Here is a 19,236-nt window from a genome sequence, read left to right on the forward strand (position 1 = left end):
CAAAAATTTACTACCCAACCTTTTAACAGGACTTCTTTTTCTTTTAAAGCAAGCATGTGAGCAAGATTCATGTCACACTGCTTATGCTGTGCAACTGTAGTTTTTCATCGATTGAGGCCTCCTGCACTGTGAACAAACTTTATTTTCTTCGTGAAATTCAGGTTTGGCTCCCACAGTGCCTGCTGGAAAACATGCTCAACTCTCACCTGTTTAGACCAGCCTTTTGTTAAGCCAGAGAAAAGTCATGTAGCAGCAAAAGCTTCTTCATGATGCCTTGTCCCTGCCAGAACCACTCTGTGCTGCTTCCAGTGGCCAAAACTTTGTGTAAAATTCTAGCACCTGCCTAATCAGTTTGGATGCTCTTATTTCAGCGTAAAGCAGACCCATCACTTATCTAAACTCAACTGGGCACAACTTTTAATCAAAGAGAGACAAGAAAGTTCATCACATCTTTGTCCCATTTTATTTATTTGAACTTCAATGTATTTAAGTCAACTTGAGCTAAATCTTTTTCTTCAGAAATGAATTCAGGAGTTGAAGACACAGTCATCCTCATTTACACTGCAGTAAGAACATCCATGTAACCTTTTGCAGTGGTTTACCTAGATGCATACATCTATGTATTTTACATTTATGCCACTCTCTTGTGTAAACAAACCCAAAGGAGCTAAGACAAGTAATCTCAGTGTGTGCTGAGACAATCACTATGAGAGATGTAAATGGATAAATGCTGATAAGAATGAGTCTTCATGCATCTAATGTGGCTTTTGTCTCTATCTCACATACTTGTAGATTTGTAACCTATAACATAAAAATTAATTGAAAACAATCTTTTTTCCTTATAGAGAATAATTATTTTTGACACGTCAAGGAACAGAAACAGGCAGATCTCTGTAAAGCTTGTGCATCCATCCCTTTTGTGAAAGTGAGGTGCTTCACACAACTTCACTGTTCCTGTACAAAGCCTGTTGGAGGAACTGTGAGGATTGTCCCAGTCCACCATGATAGAGAGATACATTTACTACTGTCCTGGTTTCAGCTGGGATAGACTTAACTGACTTCCTAGTAGCTGGTACAGTGCTATGTTTTGAGTTCAGTATGTGAAGAATGTTGATAACACTGATGTTTCCAGTTGTTGCTAAGTAGTGTTTAGATTAAAGTCAAGGATTTTTCAGCTTCTCATGCCCAGCCAGTGAGAAAGCTGGAGGGGACAAGAAGTTGGCACAGGACACAGCCAGGGCACCTGACCCAAACTGGCCAACAGTGTATTCCATACCATGTGACGTCCCATCTAGTATAGGAACTGGGAAGTGGGGGGCAGGGATTCACCGCTTGGGGACTGGCTGGGTGTCAGTCGGCCGGTGGTAAGCAATTGCCCTGCGCATCATTTTTACATTCCAATCCTTTTATTACTACTGTTGTCATTTTATTAGTGCTATCATTATCATTATTAGTTTCTTCTTTTCTGTTCTATTAAACCATTCTTATCTCAACCCACGAGTTTTGCTTCTTTTCCCGATTTTCTCCCCCATCCCACTGGGGGGGGTGGAGCGAGTGAGTGGCTGCATGGTGCTTAGTTGCTGGCTGGGGTTAAACCACGACAACTACCCAACTGGGCACTATTTTTGTCCTCTGTTCATAGCTTAATTCCAAATTTAAACTCTGTACTGTCTGCATACTTTCAGGCTGAAGATGAAGATATACAGATGATTGAAGAGTAAAATAATCACTGGGCCGTGCAAATGGTATGGCCTATATAAAACACACCAGCCCGTGCACTTTCTCTTAATGGATGCCAGGGTAATATCATCTGGAGTCTGCTGAATTTGCTCAGTATATTCCATCCTATATCAAGCCCTGGTATGCATTAAAATAGCCTTTAAGGCAACACTTCCAGACCAAACTGTTTCTAAAGGGAGACAGGAGTAAAAAACCCACACTGCTCTGTTTTGACAGATGGCAGGCCACTTGTTGCCCTGTGCAAACAGAGCCTGATGGCCTCCTGAAGAGGACTAATCATGTCTAGTCATGCAGTAAGATACAACATGTGACAGAAATGTTCTACATATTAAAAAAAAAAAAAGAGAGAAACATATTGAACAGTGAAAGCAGTCCTAGAAAAACAAGGTTATTCAAAAGAAAAGCACACCACTTTGAACACTGCTGGTAGCCTTAACAGCACCTAGCTGCAAAAAAGACCACCTTTACACCTGCAGGATACTTTTAACCCTTCTCTTGTTACGGAGAAAGCCTGCTCTGTGGAGCCAGCTACAGCAGAACAGCATTTGACAGTGCATAAGTGGCACGTACAGGACAACCAGGCGATCAGGCCCAGTCAGCACGGGTTTATGAAAGGCAGCTCCTGCTTGACTAACCTGACCAGCTCCTCCTGTGACAAGATGACCCACTTAGTGGATGAGGAAAAGGCTGTGGATGCTGTTTACCCAGACTTTACTAAAGCCTTTAACACTATTTCCCCACAGCATTCTCCTGGAGAAACCGGCTGCTTATGGCTTGGACGGGCATATGCTTTGCTGGGTAAAAAACTGGCTGGATGGCCAGGCCCAAAGAGTAGTGGTGAATGGAGTTAAACCCACTTGGTGACCAGTCACAGCGGGTGTTCCCCAGAGCTCAGTTTTGGGGCCAGTTCTTTTTTAATATCTTTATCAATGATCTGGATGAGGGGATTGAGTGCACCCTCAGTAAGTTTGCAGATGACACCAAGTGAGGTGGGAGTGCTGATGTGCTTGAGGGCAGAAAGGCTCTACAGCAGGATCTGGACAGGCTGGATCGATGGGCCAAGGCCAACTGTGAGGTTCAGCAAGGCCAAGTAAGTGCCGGGTCCTGCACTTTGGTCACAACAACCCCATGCAGCACTACAGGCTTGGGGAAGAGTGGCTGGAAAGCTGCCCAGCATAAAAAGACTTGTGGGTGCTGGTCGACAGCCAGCTGAATGTGAGCCAGCAGTGTGCCCAGGCGGCCAAGAAGGCCAACGGCATCCTGGCTTATATCAGAAATAGTGTGGCCAGCAGGAGCAGGGAGGTGATCGTCCCCCTGTACTGGGCACTGGTGAGGCTGCACCTCGAGTACTGTGTTCAGTTTTGGGACCCTCACTACAAGAAAGACATTGAGGTGCCAGAGTGTGTCCAGAGAAGGCCAATGAAGCTGGTGAAGGGTCTTGTCGTGGTTTAACCCCAGCCAGCAACTAAGCACCACGCAGCCTCTCACTCACTCCCCCCCCATCCAGTGGGATGGGGGAGAAAATCAGGAAAAGAAGTAAAACTCCTGGGTTGAGATAGGAACGATTTAATAGAACAGAAAAGAAGAAACTAATAATGATAGTGATAACACTAATAAAATGACAACAGTAGTAATGAAAGGATTGGAATGTACAAATGATGCGCAGGGCAATTGCTCACCACCTGCCGACACCCAGCTAGTCCCCGAACGGTGATTCCCTGCCCCCCCCACTTCCCAGTTCCTAAACTAGATGGGACGTCCCATGGTATGGAATGCACCGTGGCCAGTTTGGTTCAGGTGCCCTGACTGGGCATGAGAAGCTGAAAAATCCTTGACTATAGTCTAAACACTACTGAGCAACAACTGAAAACATCAGTGTTATCAACATTCTTCACATACTGAACTCAAAACATAGCACTGTACCAGCTACTAGGAAGACAGTTAACTCTATCCCAGCTGAAACCAGGACAGGTCTAGAGAACAAGTCCTACAAGGAGCGGCTGAGGGAACTGGGGTTGTTTACCCTAGAGAAAAGGAAGCTGAGGGAGACACCTCCTCAGCTGTGTGAAAGGAGGATGTAGTGAGGTGGGTGCTGGTCTCTTCTTCCAAGTAACGAGTGATAGGACAAGAGGGAATGGCCTCAAGTTGCGCCAGGGGAGGTTTAGTTTGGATATTAGGAAAAGTTTCTTCACCAAAAGGGTTGTCAAGCATTGGAACAGGCTGCCCAGGGAAAAGTTTGAGTCACCATCCCTGAAGGTATTTAAAAGACGTGTAGATGTGGTGCTTAGGGACACAGTTTAGTGGTGGACTTGGCAGTGTTAGGTAAATGGTTGGACTTGAGGATCTTAAGGGTCTTTCCAACCTAATTGTGTCTATGATTCTGTGATTCTAAATGAAAGGTCCAACTTGCTTCATAGCATTAAAATGGTTGTACACCCCTTCTATTTGATCCTAACATCTTTCAAACCATTTCTACTTTTGCTATGCTTGCTCTCCTGGATTTAGTATCTATGGGTATTAAAAATGTTGTACCAATTGCAGGTCTCCTCCTCTCTGTACTTATTTAGAGGGGTATCTGGTACTGTCTAAATACCCTAACAAAGTGGAGACGTTACTCCTATAAAAAGAGCATGCAGGGGAACAGCTTGCTGCAGCAGTTCCCAGGCAGGAGAGATGAGGGGAAGCAAAGGTTAAAACTTTCAGAGGAGGTTCCTTGCAATAACATACTCATAAACACACATAACTGGATGGTGTGGAAAGAAGAGTTCCTGCTGTTCCTCAGGCAAAGTTATAAGGATACAGCTCAGACGGACATGTTAACAACAAATCAAGTATTGATTTTATTACTAGTCAGGAAAAGAGGAAAGGATTCTTTGGGTTAGATGAAGCCAACAAAAAAATTGTATTATTCAGCTCTTCAGTCAGAGCCATAAATCCAATGCTAGCCTCATGGAATTTTAAAACAATCAATTTTTTAAAGCCACAAATGAAAAGGTACTTACCAAAGTGTTTATGCAATGGGAATTTGGAACACAGAGTCCAAGTCCACCATTCTGACATTCATCAATATCTAAGCAGACCTAGCAATAAAACAGATCAACATGTAATAAAAACAATGTCAATTTGAGATCCAAGTCTGAAGAAAGGCCACTAAAGTTTAAGTCTAGGGAGGAGTCATAGCCTCTCCTGAAACCGCCCTCAGAATGACACAGACATACCCATAGGCTAAGTTTCCAGTGGATCTCCAGATACTTGTAAACCCTGAAGAGACACTGTGATACAGCAAATTTCAACCTTAGGATGGCAGAGTTTAGACAAGAACTACATTCCCCTTGTAGGGTGCTTCAGGACATGCAAAAAATGACAGTAGAATAGGCTGTTTCTATCATACTTTTCCTAGTTCAAAGCCAGTTTACGGAAATCAACAGAGCTTCCTTTAAAATTGATCAAAGATAACTGTGAAGATAATGACATTTTTTCTTGTCCCCATACCAGTCCTGAGTATTAGACAGACTATTAATACTGCCATTACAGCTAAAGAAACACAACTCAGACCTTCTAATTGAAGCACTCTGAGCTCTGCCTAACTACACAAGGCAATTATGGAATGACTGAAGTATAAATAAAATGCAATACAGATGCATTGATATAAACCAGCACCTTGCAATGGCGGTTGCCACAGGGATGCTGCCACTCACCTGCTTATTGCTCTTGGCGTAGCTCACTCCTACCCCTTGCACAGTTTGTCCTGTATATCCTGGGGGACAGGTCTCACATCGGAAACCTGGAGCAGTGTTCACACATCGTACTCCAGGGAAGCAAGGGTTGTAACGACACTGCAAAGAAAGAAATGAACCGAGCACGTTTGTGCTTCAGTAACATCCAGACTCTGAATATGTGCACACACCTCTCAGTCAAAGGCAATGCGACATGCAATGTCTGTATGTCTTCTGTTCAGAGCTGGCTTACAGAGGAAACAGTCTCTGCAGGTATTTCTGACCCCAGAAGGTCTTCAGCTATCTCTGTAATTTAAGCAACATTTGCAATCTTCCATTATAGCCTGCAGTTGATGCCCTAAACTCTGATCCCCAATCCATCCTTTTGCTGGGCAGGTTTATCTCCCTTGGAGGCTGAGAGCCTCCTGGAAGGGTCCAGACCACAATATCAGGAAAGCCGTGTAACTCCAACCCACCAAATGGTCCTGTTTTGTACACACAGAAGTGGCAGCAGCATTTCCCCTCATTTATATTTGGGCAAATCTCATAGCCAGAAGTAACCCAAACATGAGCCAGATGAGCAGGGATGTGTCAGTGGCACCCACACATTTCTAAACCAGAGGCCCACAGACAACCCTCAGCACTTCTCCCAAAACACCACATGCCCACAGCATCACCCTTGGCCTGAAGACAAAATTCGCTTCATTGCCTCAGGTGGTTATACGGAACAGCTGTAACACATTTCACTGGCCTTGTGGGTGCCAGTTTGGGAACCACATCATGCATTACTGCCTCTCCAATATCAACACTAGCTGTTAGGTAGTATTTGTAAGAGTACTGAAAACATCAGCATGCCATAATGCTGCATATGGCTCAAAGCCAACAATAAATAAGAAACATGAGAAAGAAATATAGAAGAGTTTTAAAAATACGCCATCCCCCCCCCCCCCCCCCCCCAGCTAACAGAAAAACATCCTCAAGATGGAGGGAGAACAAGCCAAAAGATATCCACCTACAACAAACATACAACTTGTAACCAAACACACACACAAGGGAGCAAGAAAAGGTATGTTTAATATCAAAGCATGTTTGACAGAGATTTGTTAGAAGTAGGTCCACGAGCATAAGGAAAATGTAAAATGTAGGACAGACATTTTGTGCTCCTTATTTGCTACGGCTTTTGTATTGTAGGCAGCAGAGGGCACTCAAATTACACCATACACAGAGCAGAGCTGCAGCTCCCAAGATACAGGCATCAGTATGTAAAAGTAATGTCTTCAAATTGGTAATGAATAAGGGAGCATATTGCAGAAATGCTAACAGCCTCAGAAAAGATGATAGCAGCTCTTAGTGAGGAAGCTTCTAGATTTGTCTTTATCAGAATTTGTACATTAACTTCTTTTTAAATGCCAGTTATTAGGAAATACAGAAATAGTTTATACAGTAGAAAAGTGCTCCCCAGATGAGATTGCTGAAGAGGTTTAAAAAAAAAAAATTACTTTCCTTCTTAGCCTCAGCTAACTCAGGAAAACAAATAATATGACCCATCCCCTCTTATTAGACAATGAAAAGCTATTGCCATTTATTATCTCTTTTTTTCTCCTCTGCGCAACCATTAGTGAAAATCCAGCTGTTAAAGGAGATGTTTACTGGTGAACAAAACCACACCAGACTAGGTGGCATTTTAATAACAGCATCCATGTGAAGACCTCATATAAGCAAGACTGTATCTCTGTGATACCATTTTGGCAAAATTTCCTTGCTGTTTCTAATGTGAGATCAGGTCTGCTATGTGGAGTGGTTGCAGGAACATGAAGGCACGTCAGTCTCCAGTGGCAGAGCCTGAATGCTCACAGAAAACTATGTTAATGTCAGGACAATACAGATCAGTCTTGGTTTGTTTTCCCACCACTGCTGTCATGGATAGAGTTGCTCCAACCCTGAAAATGGCAGGGAGGAGATTATTGCCATGGTCTGCCTCAGTCTGGGTATGGCTCAAGAGGTGGAACCCGTCCATACTGGTGGGCTCCACCTAGGCTGGCTTGAGTCTCTCACCAATGTTGTCTGTGGCATGAAATTTGCCACAGCTGTCTCAGCTTCACTTCTTGCATTCACATTTCAGAGCTTCACCTCCAGTTTTTGCACCTTCTGTTGCAGCAGACACAGTCCATGTCACGTCAGGCAAAACAAAAGACATCACCTAAAAATCAGGAAACTGCCACACTTAACCCACTTTCTCTCCACGGTGTTTTCCACAGACAGATAGAAGTTGGGCACATTGCATGCTGTCTGCTGATAGCCTACAGGAGGGAGTTAACCAAAGGAGCAGTCAAAGAACATCTCCTGTTGGCTAAGAAGGAGAAAAAAGGAATTGCTTTTGCTGTTTTACATCATTAGGCAGGTACATTGGTAGTACCGTGTTATCCACAGGCACAGTTAATGACCTAATTCTCCTGGCTCCCTAATGTACTATATGCAGGTGCTTTTCCACAAAACTCACCAAAGAGTAATGGCAAAAATCACCACACAGAAAAAATGCGGTGAAGCTGTAAGTGGTTTTGGTTTTTGTGTTCTGAGTTAGTGTCACATTCCAATTAACACAGGTTTTACTTAATTGTTTAAGATATTGTAAATTTATTAACTCAGTCCTCAATACAAGCAAGCTCTGAATTTCTAACATACCGCACAAGGAAAAAAAACAGACTTAAGTCGACATTATCAGCTTTCAACACAACCATAAAGAAGCAAAAGGAACAATAACAGTAAATGTTTATTTTCTTTCATAGATTTTAAGGTAAGGCTGAAAACATGGCTCCAGTTTGGGTTGAAGAGAAAACTTTGGTCTCCAAGGCTGGTTCACTACAATTTAAAGAAATAAAGCCCATAGTGACAAGAAGTGCTTCTGCAGCCTGTAACAGAAGCTACTGCATCTTCTTGTAGAATAGAAACAACTACATCAAAAGCTTGGTTTGGTTGGGCTTTGTTTTTTTTCAAACATTAAACTTCTTTAAGTGACTTCTCAACTCACCAGGGTATTTCAAGTTTTCACACACACAACCTCCATAAAGTTGCAGCAACAGCAAAATACAGAGGTAGAATCAAATCAGAATGAATTAATATTCACTGTGCAAGCAGTCAGCAAATCCTAAAGACAGCAAGCATCAGCAATCCATTGATATGTATGAAACAGTTGCTTTTTAGCTCCCCCCCCCCCTTTTTTTTTTAATTCAGTGAAACTCACTATTTTACCTCGTCAATATCTGAGCAGGTAACTCCATTTCCCGTGAGCCCTTCAGGGCAGGGGCCGCACTGAAATCCCTCTGCTGTCTCCACGCACCTGACTCCCCTGAAGCAGGAATTAACTTCACATTTGGGTTTACTGCGCCTAGGAAGCTGAGTTGGAAAATTCACAGTTCCCAAACCTTTAATGCAGAAAGAATAACAGTTTCAGCAATTGAAAGAAACATCCATCATGGCTTTCAGCTGGCAGGCGCTCTGAGGAGATCCCCAAGACGCTGCACAGCAGGGGCTTCGTGGTTCTGCGCTGCACTGCTACCAGCTGTGCTGTGGCTGAAGAGACTTCATGCTGGGAATGGCCCAGCAGCTTGCTGCATCCCCAGACAGGGGAAATTAAGGCTATTCTGTTAGGTCCACGTGCTTCTCCTGGCTACACTTGGGAGCCCTCCTGCTAGGTTAGTCCCAGCACAGATCGGCTGCTGGCCAGGGGAGGAAACTCTGAAAGCCAGCAACCTCAGATAGCCCAAGGCACTTGAGTGTGATGGTACAAGGCATTTCTCTGTCTAAATCAGCAACACTATCACTTCATAAGAAAAACAGTGCCATGGTTTCACAAAAGCATATCTGACAGACTACAAATAATAAAGAAAGAAGCAGCAGCAGCTGGCAGCCCACTAACATGCAGTAGGACATGCAGGTACACTGGCTTAGGTGCACAGAGACCAGCCCTGAGGAAAAGCAAGGTTTTCTGAGACTCTGGCAGGTGCTGAACCTTGGTACTGATGCATGCAGGATTTAAAGATGACTTCTTTGGCACTTACGCATAAAGGTTTACATGGCTGGAGCTCAACTTGAGTTTTGATGAGGCTGACAGACTGGGAGAAGAAATAACTAAAAGGGCTGATGAGTTTAAGGCCTTTTGCCCCACTCAGTGAAGGAGTATTTTGGTTTTTATACTGAGTGCATATGTGTCCTGATTGTCAGTTGTGTAGGAGGGCTATGCAGTGGCATTTGGGAAAGCACTTATTTCTTCCATTTAGTGAAAAGATGGAGACCATCTTTTGGGTCTTACTGCTGTTAACCAGTGACTGCCTACTCAGAATCAGAAGGACTGCAGAGGATCTTCCTTAGACCGACAATACCAGCTAAAGCAGAGCATGATTCCTCCCTTGTCCTACTAAGACTGTTCATGAGATACCTGGCAGGCAATGTCTCCCTCCCCAGGAACATGTGGCACAGCTTTGTGGCAGAGCGAGAACAGACAGTACAGGGTGAGTAGTACTGCTTGGTTTAGTGGAGTTTTATCCCCCAATACGTGATTGCCATGTCTACGGAAACGGAAAGCTTTTTCTCTAATGAAAATCTATTTTAAACTTGTGTCCAATACATCTGGAACTTTGGACACAGTATTTTTAAAAAAGTAATTCTTAGAAACCACATAAAGCTGATGCAATCAATACGAGTTTTAGAACGACTGTACATCTCATCTGGCTGCCTTTTACAGGCAATTAACAGGAATACTTACCACATGCTTGGCACTCAGCTATGGTATTTCTCAGAAAAGTTGTTTCTTTGACCTTGAGGATATAGACAATAAACATTATTTGGATACACGCAGCTCCAGTTTGTACGTGGCTGCTAGAAGAACCATCATAATTTTTCCCCAGGATGCTACTCAAAGCATGCAACATAGGTACTCTATCTCAAAATGAAATGCTCTTTGTACTCCATAAAATTAAGGACAGTGATAATGGTTGTACTTTAGTTCAGTCTTCATCAACAGGACCTTTAAGAATGACATGCTTAATTAAAGGCATGGGCCACCAGCAATTCCAGTTCTGACACTCACCAACAAGTGGTACAAAAGTAATTTCAGTTCTGTGCAAGAGATCTCTCTCTATCTAACAATGGGCTAGGATGGCTACTCTAGTTCCTCCCCACTTAAGACACTAGATTTTCTGGATCTGAATAAGCAAGTCCCCAACACTTCCACATTCAGTGATCCTCCGCAATGAGCACAGGGTACCAGGACCTATATGGTTATTTCTTCTCCATGGTGTTGTGCCTCTGAGGCAATGAACTCTACCCAGGAGTTTATTGCTTATATGAATTCTGCCCTGACTCTATCAAAAGTGGCAAGCTTGGGGTATTTCACACTGAAGCCTTTATACAGTACCTGTTGTCTGAGAAGGTCTTTCACGTCTCCCAGTATTTGGTTCATCTGCATCATCTGACCCATCAGCTGCCTATTAAAATCACCTGCAGGGAAACAGCAATGAAAAAGAGTGCACAATGCACATAACTCCCCTCCATTTGCCATGATAATTTCTGCAATACAAGATGGAAACACTGTGAAGAGCCAAGGAAGGCAGCCATTACTGTTACTTAAGCCCTGTAGGAACCCTTAAAGAAAGAGTGATTTGCATGAACTCAAGGCTTTTCTGGACTGAACTCCACTATATACCACAGTAACAGGCAAAGCAGAAACCTCTCCACAGAGAGAAAAGCAGTGTGTGATTTTTTCACCACTATTTCAGTGTCAAGACTCTCTAGTAAGACCTAACAACACTGGCAACTAATGCCACCAGTGTTACCAGTTCCCCCCAGGCCTGAGACCTGCAACCCTAAGAGAAACCTCAGGATTTCAAGACTGGGGTTTTGTGATAACGCATTTGGGACAGGGGGCAAGGCCGGCGCATGATGTATCCCTGCATGCAATGGATAGTCACCCTCCATAAGTGTAATCCATGTCACCAGAATGGATTCCTGCACACTTTTCAAAGTGAAGTTGCCCTGCTTTCTGAGCAAGCTCACTATGCAGCTCTGACCATGCATCAAGAGTGCCTGCTCTGACGAAAACAGCGCATTTAATACCTGTGACAGTCATTTGGCTTTTCTTCCAAAAGGCAGCTCATCACACTGTACACAAGTTTAATGGCTGCATTTGCTTCTGGGGGGCGCAGAGTTTGTAGTGACCACAAAACATCTACTCAATGTGCTATGAACTCACACCAAAGCCAGTCCTCAATACCAACTAACAAATTAAAGACCTCTGAGACAAGACCAAAGTTACATCTGTAATGAGCTATGAGGAAGGACCAGAACCAACCCAGGATCTTCACATGAGACTCTTATCCGTTAAACGAAACATTAGTTTTGACCCAGTGACAGAGGAGAAGCAGAGAGCATGTTTAGTAGCACAGTAGCTTGTAGTAGTTTCTGTTTGTAGCTCACTTCCGAGTTTGTAGCTCTCTTGAGCAGTTATTTGTTTACTTCTCTAAGTCTGTATGTCAAAACAAATTTCACAAATACATGATTTTTTAGGTTCTGAGCAGGCAGGATATTTTGATATTATGTCCAATAGCTTCAGGGAGGTTTATTCATGTGCTACTTTTGTGAGTATTGAAAGCTTATATGAAAAAATGCTTTTCTTAATGTTTACCTCATTGTTTTGTACTTCAAAGCATGTCTAACTGTTTCCAAACATTCTAGCGGGAACTGTCCAACTCCTCACATACTACGTTTTCTTAATTTCAGATTTTATCATCAAAACACTGAACCAGTTTAAAGACTCAGGAACCACCTGTTCCAGAACCTGCCTCTGTTCTAGTCCCAACCTTGTCTTATTTTTATTTGGGAGGAAGGCAGCAGGACTTAATATCATGGGTATTTCAGAATCCCATAGCGGAACTTGGCACGCAGGCTGTTGGGACAGATGCTGGGGTCTGTTCTTGTTTTGCTTGGTTTTTTTAAACAAAGAATGGTTTAAGCTCTATTGATTGAGATCTGAAAAAAAATTCTCAAGATTTCAGATACTGTTTGTTGGCTAGCATCTAAATCAAAACCAGATCTATTCCATACAGTTATGTTTTGCAGATTGTTAAACTTTAAGGTGGACTAAAAGGTTATACTGCCATGAACTACATGTCCTGTTTGCAAATGTAGACAGCAGAGCAGAAACAGATGATTGACTCCCCAAAGTTGTTTTTTTTTCCCTCTTCCATTTAAAGCCAAGTCCTACGGTAGGCCCCACCTGCAGCAGAATGACCAGTGATCAGTGGTAAGAACTCAGAGAGGCCTTTCAGGGAGCTGTTGGTTCACAGTATATCGTGGGGTGGCTTTTCCCAGGAATAAGCAGGGTAAGCAGAAGGTACAGCCTGAAGCTATACCGTTATCTGGTCCTACCATATAGTCTCTCTCATCCATACCCCACCTACTGAAGCAACTCCCCAGTTCAACTAGTCCCTAGCTCTATACTCTAGAGTCAGTAATAACCTAAGCAACAGAATGGCTTTCACAGCAATAATTAAACTCAGAGACAGAGCTGAACAATAACTGTCCAACAGGGAACCGAAGTCCCTTAGCATGCTTATTCTCTGTGAGCCTGAGGTCGTGTCAGGAAGCTACTCTGTCTTTCTCTTCCCAGGACCTTGCAGTATAGAATCATAACATGGTTTGGGTTGGAAAAGACCTTTAAAGATCATCTAGTCCAACCCCCTTACCATGGCAGGGGCATGTTTCACTAGGTCAGGTTGCTCAAAGCCCCATCCAATGTGACTTCAAACACTTCCAATGATGGGGCATCCACAGCATCTCTGAGCAACATGTTCCAGTACAGGGCCTTGGATTTAGAGCAGGAGATCAGCTTGTTGCACAGCTAATTGGCCCAGGCAGGGCAAACATACAAACACTAGCTTGTGTAATTGCAGGCCACAGTGAAATGCCTCATAGATACTTCTAGCTCTCTTGGGAGCAATACTGGTTCAAGCACCCCACTTGCCGCCATCCAGCAAAGTCAGACTCCTGAAGTGTCATTCAAAGAGATTGTGGTTGCTTGGCCAGAGATCCAGCCATGATTAAAGTATGGATGATGGGTGATGAGAACAGTTTCCTGTCAGCCCATAATCCTCCACCAAAGAAGTCGCATATGCAAGTTGCACATGGAATTACAAAGAGGCAGGTTTGAAGTAAACAGAAGGAGGTATCTCCTCAGACATGTGATTAACTTCTTGCCAGGAGGCATTCTTGATCATGCATTCGAAACTGACTGGACAGATCCATGGAAGGAAACACGTATCGAGTACAAAACACAAAAGACTCTCATTCAAGAGCGTTGTATACCAGGAACTGCTGGAGAAAAGGAAAGCATTCAGGGAAATGCACACTGTAACTCCACTGTCTTACACTCTTGCCCTTGGGTCTATATTGGCACACTGTCTCTAACAGTAGCTAGGTTAAAAGAATCTTTGATCTGGTGCAACGCAGGTATTTTTTTTTTACACTATGTCAGGTTCAGGTACCCTACGTGAACTAGATGACCTCCAAAGATCCCTTCTGACCTGAATGATTTCATGATGATGATTACATGCAGCATACTAATTTCATCTACCAAACCCAGTGTATCTTGCACTGTATTTTCCTACCCACATAGGAAGATCCAGATATACATGTTCAACCTCTGTCTGATCATCATATTCTCATCTACACTTCTTAGGTGTCTCAGCCTCACAGAGGGTGAGAGGGAATGCTGCTGCCGCAACAGTGAGCAATGACCAGGCACACAGTCAAAGCCACGTACAGTTACTTGAGTCCAAAGATCTCGCAAGTATTTTCCAACTAGTATGAAAACGCATGCTTTTACCAAGGTGCATAGGTGTCACACCCCTATGCACAGCTACAGCTAAGCATTTGCATTCCAGCTTTTTCTGGCTGAAGGCAAAATTGTGGTTATCTGATATATTGCTCCTGTAAAAGGGCATCATGAAGCATATACAAAGTGCAAGGCAGCTGAATTAATATTGTTGTTGGAACATTTGCACCTTTTCCTTTGGTGGATTTGACTATGTGGACTTTGAATATAGCCATGTGAGGTTTACTATTATTATTATTATTATACTAATTCCACTTGAAGGTTATAAGCAACTGAATTTGAGAAGCTCAGCCAAGCAGAGGCAGCCAGGGAGAGACAATATCTCTCTGTATTACTACCATTTGCATTATTGATTAATGAGCAAAAATTTCCAAATGAGAAAGCTGCAAGCTTTCAATCTGGAAAGCTGACTCGGAGCTGTGAGTTTTCCCAGGAGGAAACACTGGATTACCCTTTCCTTCTATGTGCAAATGCCTGTTGATTTAGGGAAAAAGAGAGACCTTTCATGATAAAACTCTATTTTTTGCCTAGGTGTACATATGTTAAGAAGCAATAAAACAGAAGCATATGCAACTGAGTATTTACACAGCTAAAAGGCAAAACAGATTCTGTTATTACTGCACACCACTGATGCCTATATTCATGTAATGGACCCAGGGTGCTTTCATATAAAATTTGTGTACCTTGTCTCTATTCTAATCAAAAGTAGCAATGCTGCAGGGTTGGGTTTGGCAGGGGTGGCAGGAAGGGTATAAGAGAGAGAACTTCTCATGGATCCTATTTCAAACCTTGAAGTCACTTTTTTTCCCCATGGTTGCCACATACTAACATATTACAAGCACAGGGTGAACCCATTCTTCTCCCTCACACCTGCAGCAGAAGGCAGATAGACAGGGACTAGGAAGGGGTACAGATGGGGCAGTCTATCCCAGGTTTGCTGTGTGGAGAGGTTAGAGAGCACCCTCACCCATCACAGGGGATTGCACCCAGCCCCTGGCGACCTGCAGGAATCCCAGTAGCCTCAGCTCTTTCCTTTCCTCCCTGTTCCCAGCTCAGTCTCCACAATGCCCAGCACAGGCAAAAAAAGAATTGGGTTTGGAGCAGATTTCCAGACCAGCAGGTGACAAAAGGCTCAGCTAACTTGCAGCAGGACTACTGGCTGCCTTGTAAAGGCTTTTCCCACGCAGACCCACAGGCTCTGTAGCCATAGCACCAACATGCTCTGCAGTCTCCTGTGTCCTTCTTTACACCTTGTTCCTCCCCTCTTTGGGACACTCCAGTGATCAACAAGAGATGAATACTGGCCATGTGGATAAGTGCATTGATAGGTCTTGCTACTCTGTCCATCTACCTGTTTTCATAAAGCCTGTAGCAGCATATCACACTTAGGACTACCTCCTGCCTGCAATTGTCTGCAATTTGAATACTTAAAATATTATTAAGCTGACACAAGCAGGTCACAATCACAAAAGTTTGTCTTCCAAATTAGGCTAAAAAGCCTCTTTTAATCATTACAGACTCCTCCTTCACTAGGACAACTCCTCATTGCTTTATCATCAGCAGCAGTGACCATTCTCTCTCCAAACTGAGCTGTTTCTAAAACATTTACAGGAAATTATCATGGTTGTAACTCAGTCAAACAATTGTTATTAATTGTCTATACAGCTTCTCCAAATATTTATTATTCTTTAATATTCATCACACTAGCTTCTTTGCACTGATATCCTAAGGAAGAATGTTAACTTCTGGTTGCAGACCTTACCAGTGTACTGAGGAACAGGCTCAATTTGTTGAAGAAAACAATCCTGCAGGTTTCCCACTTGGGCAAGCGTTCCTCCAGTTACCAGCTTCAGCTCATCTAGTGTATCCTGGACTCACAAGAAAAACAGAGCTCACAATTCTGGTACAACAATGGAAAAAATGTGAAATATCAGACAAAGTAAATTAATCTTCTAAAGTGGTTGTCCATTTCCTAAGCATGCAGGGCTCCTATACACTCACTCCTTCAGGACCACCCATCACCATCTGAACCTCAATAAAATCCCTAATCTTTGCCTTGCAGATTTTCACATAGCTATGGTTTTATTTTGAAATTTTTTTGTTTACTATTCCAATTCATAGGATCTCACATACCAGGAAGTTCACACATTTTTATATCCATGGCATATAAGAATGATTTTTTGTTGTTGTTGAACTGAATCCAAAGCAGTTTTCCCCACTTTGTCCGCCCCTCAAACAGGTCAGGAATGTGGGCACCTCAATGATTCTCCATATAAACAGGCTCATTTTCAAGCCTGCAGTGAAACGAAACAAGGGGGCAACCTTGGGGGCAGAATGCCTTTGCACCTTCTAATGCATATTTTGCATTAATGATGATGGAAGATGCTTGTGGAAGATACTGTTTACCTTGGACTGCTGATACAGAGATGAAAGGAAGCTAAGCCAACCTCGCAGACAAAGGAGGAAAAGCTATTGTAGTCAAATAGATAGGGGTTGGACTCTCACACCAGCTGAGTTGCCCCCTTCTTTTGTCTTTTTAGCCCATGTGGCTTATCATGAAGAGGAAAGCCACATACATAGCCAAGCATTGCTCATACTGAACAGCTGTAAGAAGCTGATGAAGAGCTGCACTTACTGTATCAGCTAAGTCCTTGCAAGAAGTACAATCCCCAAGAAACACACAGACTGAAGTGAGGGAGGCAGTAACTTATTTTTTTTAATAAGCTAAAAATTGTGTTTAAAACTAATAGCATAAGTATTACTGGGTTTAATGAAGCTAAGATTTCACCTGTTCCATAAGGAACTTATATTTACATTTATTTCACAAGTTAATAGTCAAGTATTACTGAAGCACCATTGTACAGAGCTTGGCTGCTGCGAGGGCTGAGGTCTGGATTCAGTGATCCAGAGGATCCCTGGTGATCCCTCTAAGTGCTCAGCCTGCTCCCAGTTTTCCCACTCACCTGTGGCTTCTCCTGGAAAGTGCGCAACTCTACTGCCACAGACCTCTGAGACAGCGCTGAAAATGCTTTTGGCAGGTCCTGAATAGCACCTACTTGCAGGCAGTCCAGATATAACTCTATTGTGCTCGATCCCTGCTGCAGGCCACTCAGCCACAAGATGACAGCATGGGGTTTCCCGTCAGCCAGCTGAATGTTGCTAAAGATCACCGAATTCAACCTCCCATCACTCTTCAGATAGCGCAGCACCACTAGTACAAAATACACAGAAGGACTATCAGAGTGTAGCAGATAACCCAAGGCTGATCAAGGAAGATCCTGTGGAAATCTGCAATTGCTCTGGTGTTTTTCCACATGTCAGCTTTTGTAAATTCATCCCATATGCAGATATAAATGGTAATAATAAATGGGACATTGACTGTCAGAGCAGGATTACCAGGACTCTTGCATGACTTGTGAAGCACTGCTGCCTGCGCAGCGTTTTCCACTGCTTTGTCCAGGCCTCTAACTGGCTTAACCAACGTCACCTTACAGGGTGTAATGTGCTAAAATACACGTGGTAAAGGTGAAGGGTGTAGCAAACAGCCTGCAGCCAGCAGGCAAGTACATTACCTGATAGACCTAGAAATACTCTGTAGCAGAAATGTACAACTAGAAAAATCAGTTTCAGTGATGCATATTGCATTCAGTGAAGCCATCTGACTGTATCCAAATGTGTCATTACAGAAACCAAAGGAAGCATGATTCCAAGCCAATAACCTGCATTTCTCTGTAACAAATAGTAAGTAAAAACAAAATATAATGCAGAAAAGACATATTCCACCCCTAAAGATGACTAAGCCCCCTCTCAACAAGTTTTTAAGGCATTAGTGAATGACCTACTTGATAATTCATGCAACAAATTGTCATTTTATGAAGTAAAATGCACCATCAAAAAACACAACAGCAAACAAAAACTCTTATGCACTGCGTAATATTGAAAAAATGTCTCTTTCCTAAGGAAATTGGATCAGTAAGCTAGGATCTGCAAGCTAAATCTCTTATACCAGCTAGCTAGTTCTCTCCACAAAATCTCTCCCTGGCTCTCCGAATGCGTATCTTCAGAAGCAATGAGCTGAGTGCATCTAGACAGTGTATAACTACTCTACAATATTAGATAGACCTTGTTTCAAAGATCCCACTGATCACCAGCCTGCATATGCCTTATTTCTTCATGATAATGGTTACGTGCATTGAGGAGCCAAGCTGCACAGCTGCTGGGCACCTAAAGAGTTAAGTGCTGGCTCTTGTGAACATCTGTTTGAAGTTCACAGAGGGCTACTACTGTTGGATCAAGTAGGAACTCACAAATACTCTGACCTTCAAGAAACACCTACATTAACATGAGGTCAGCTGAAAATTGTGGATATAGTGGAGGGAAAAACTCTTATCATCTTCAGAGCTAATAACACCTACTGAACTCATCCCATTTCTATTCATTTAACAAATTATCTTCCCACCTCTCCACTACTAATGTACCCTCTTTGATGCTGTGATACCTCTGTTTGTCAGTGACCTTCTGAGTTACTGGGTACATCCTCCCTACTATTTTTCTAATTGCTCAGTCTAATGATTAAAAGAATCCAGATTTATACCAGCATGAGCAGGGCAGGGTATGTCTCCATCTTTAAAGTCTACACTACTGCTAAAGTCTCAGCAGCTGTGATCAATATCAGGAATGTTTTCACTGCTGTCTATGTCAAAACACTGCCAGCGCTCATATTTCCACAAAGGTGTATGAGGTCACCAGTAACTTGCTAAAAGGTAGCGTTTCTTGGCAAACTCAAAGATCTGGCAAGGCAGAGTACATTGCAGGCATTTTACTTATATGAATGCTATCCACGCCTGCTCATATGAAAGCAAGGTCTTTGGATCTGGGCTCTGCGTTCGGAGT

The 19,236-nt window shown here is 43.0% G+C and overlaps 1 protein-coding gene across 1 annotated transcript in view; it reads right to left on the bottom strand.

The window, feature by feature from the left end:
- THBS4 (thrombospondin 4) overlaps window positions 1-19,236 on the bottom strand; it is a 40,793-nt gene that overhangs the window by 14,506 nt on the left and 7,051 nt on the right. The window contains exons 3-9 of the mRNA XM_069777688.1: window positions 17,307-17,554; window positions 16,106-16,211; window positions 10,870-10,952; window positions 10,219-10,270; window positions 8,706-8,878; window positions 5,439-5,576; window positions 4,743-4,820 (exon numbers count right to left, since the gene is read on the bottom strand). Of these exons, the coding sequence (XP_069633789.1) occupies window positions 4,743-4,820; window positions 5,439-5,576; window positions 8,706-8,878; window positions 10,219-10,270; window positions 10,870-10,952; window positions 16,106-16,211; window positions 17,307-17,554 (878 nt within the window). The remainder of the gene's footprint in view (window positions 1-4,742; window positions 4,821-5,438; window positions 5,577-8,705; window positions 8,879-10,218; window positions 10,271-10,869; window positions 10,953-16,105; window positions 16,212-17,306; window positions 17,555-19,236) is intronic.

This window comes from Haliaeetus albicilla, chromosome Z (assembly GCF_947461875.1).
Source record: "Haliaeetus albicilla chromosome Z, bHalAlb1.1, whole genome shotgun sequence".
Lineage (NCBI taxonomy): Eukaryota > Metazoa > Chordata > Aves > Accipitriformes > Accipitridae > Haliaeetus > Haliaeetus albicilla.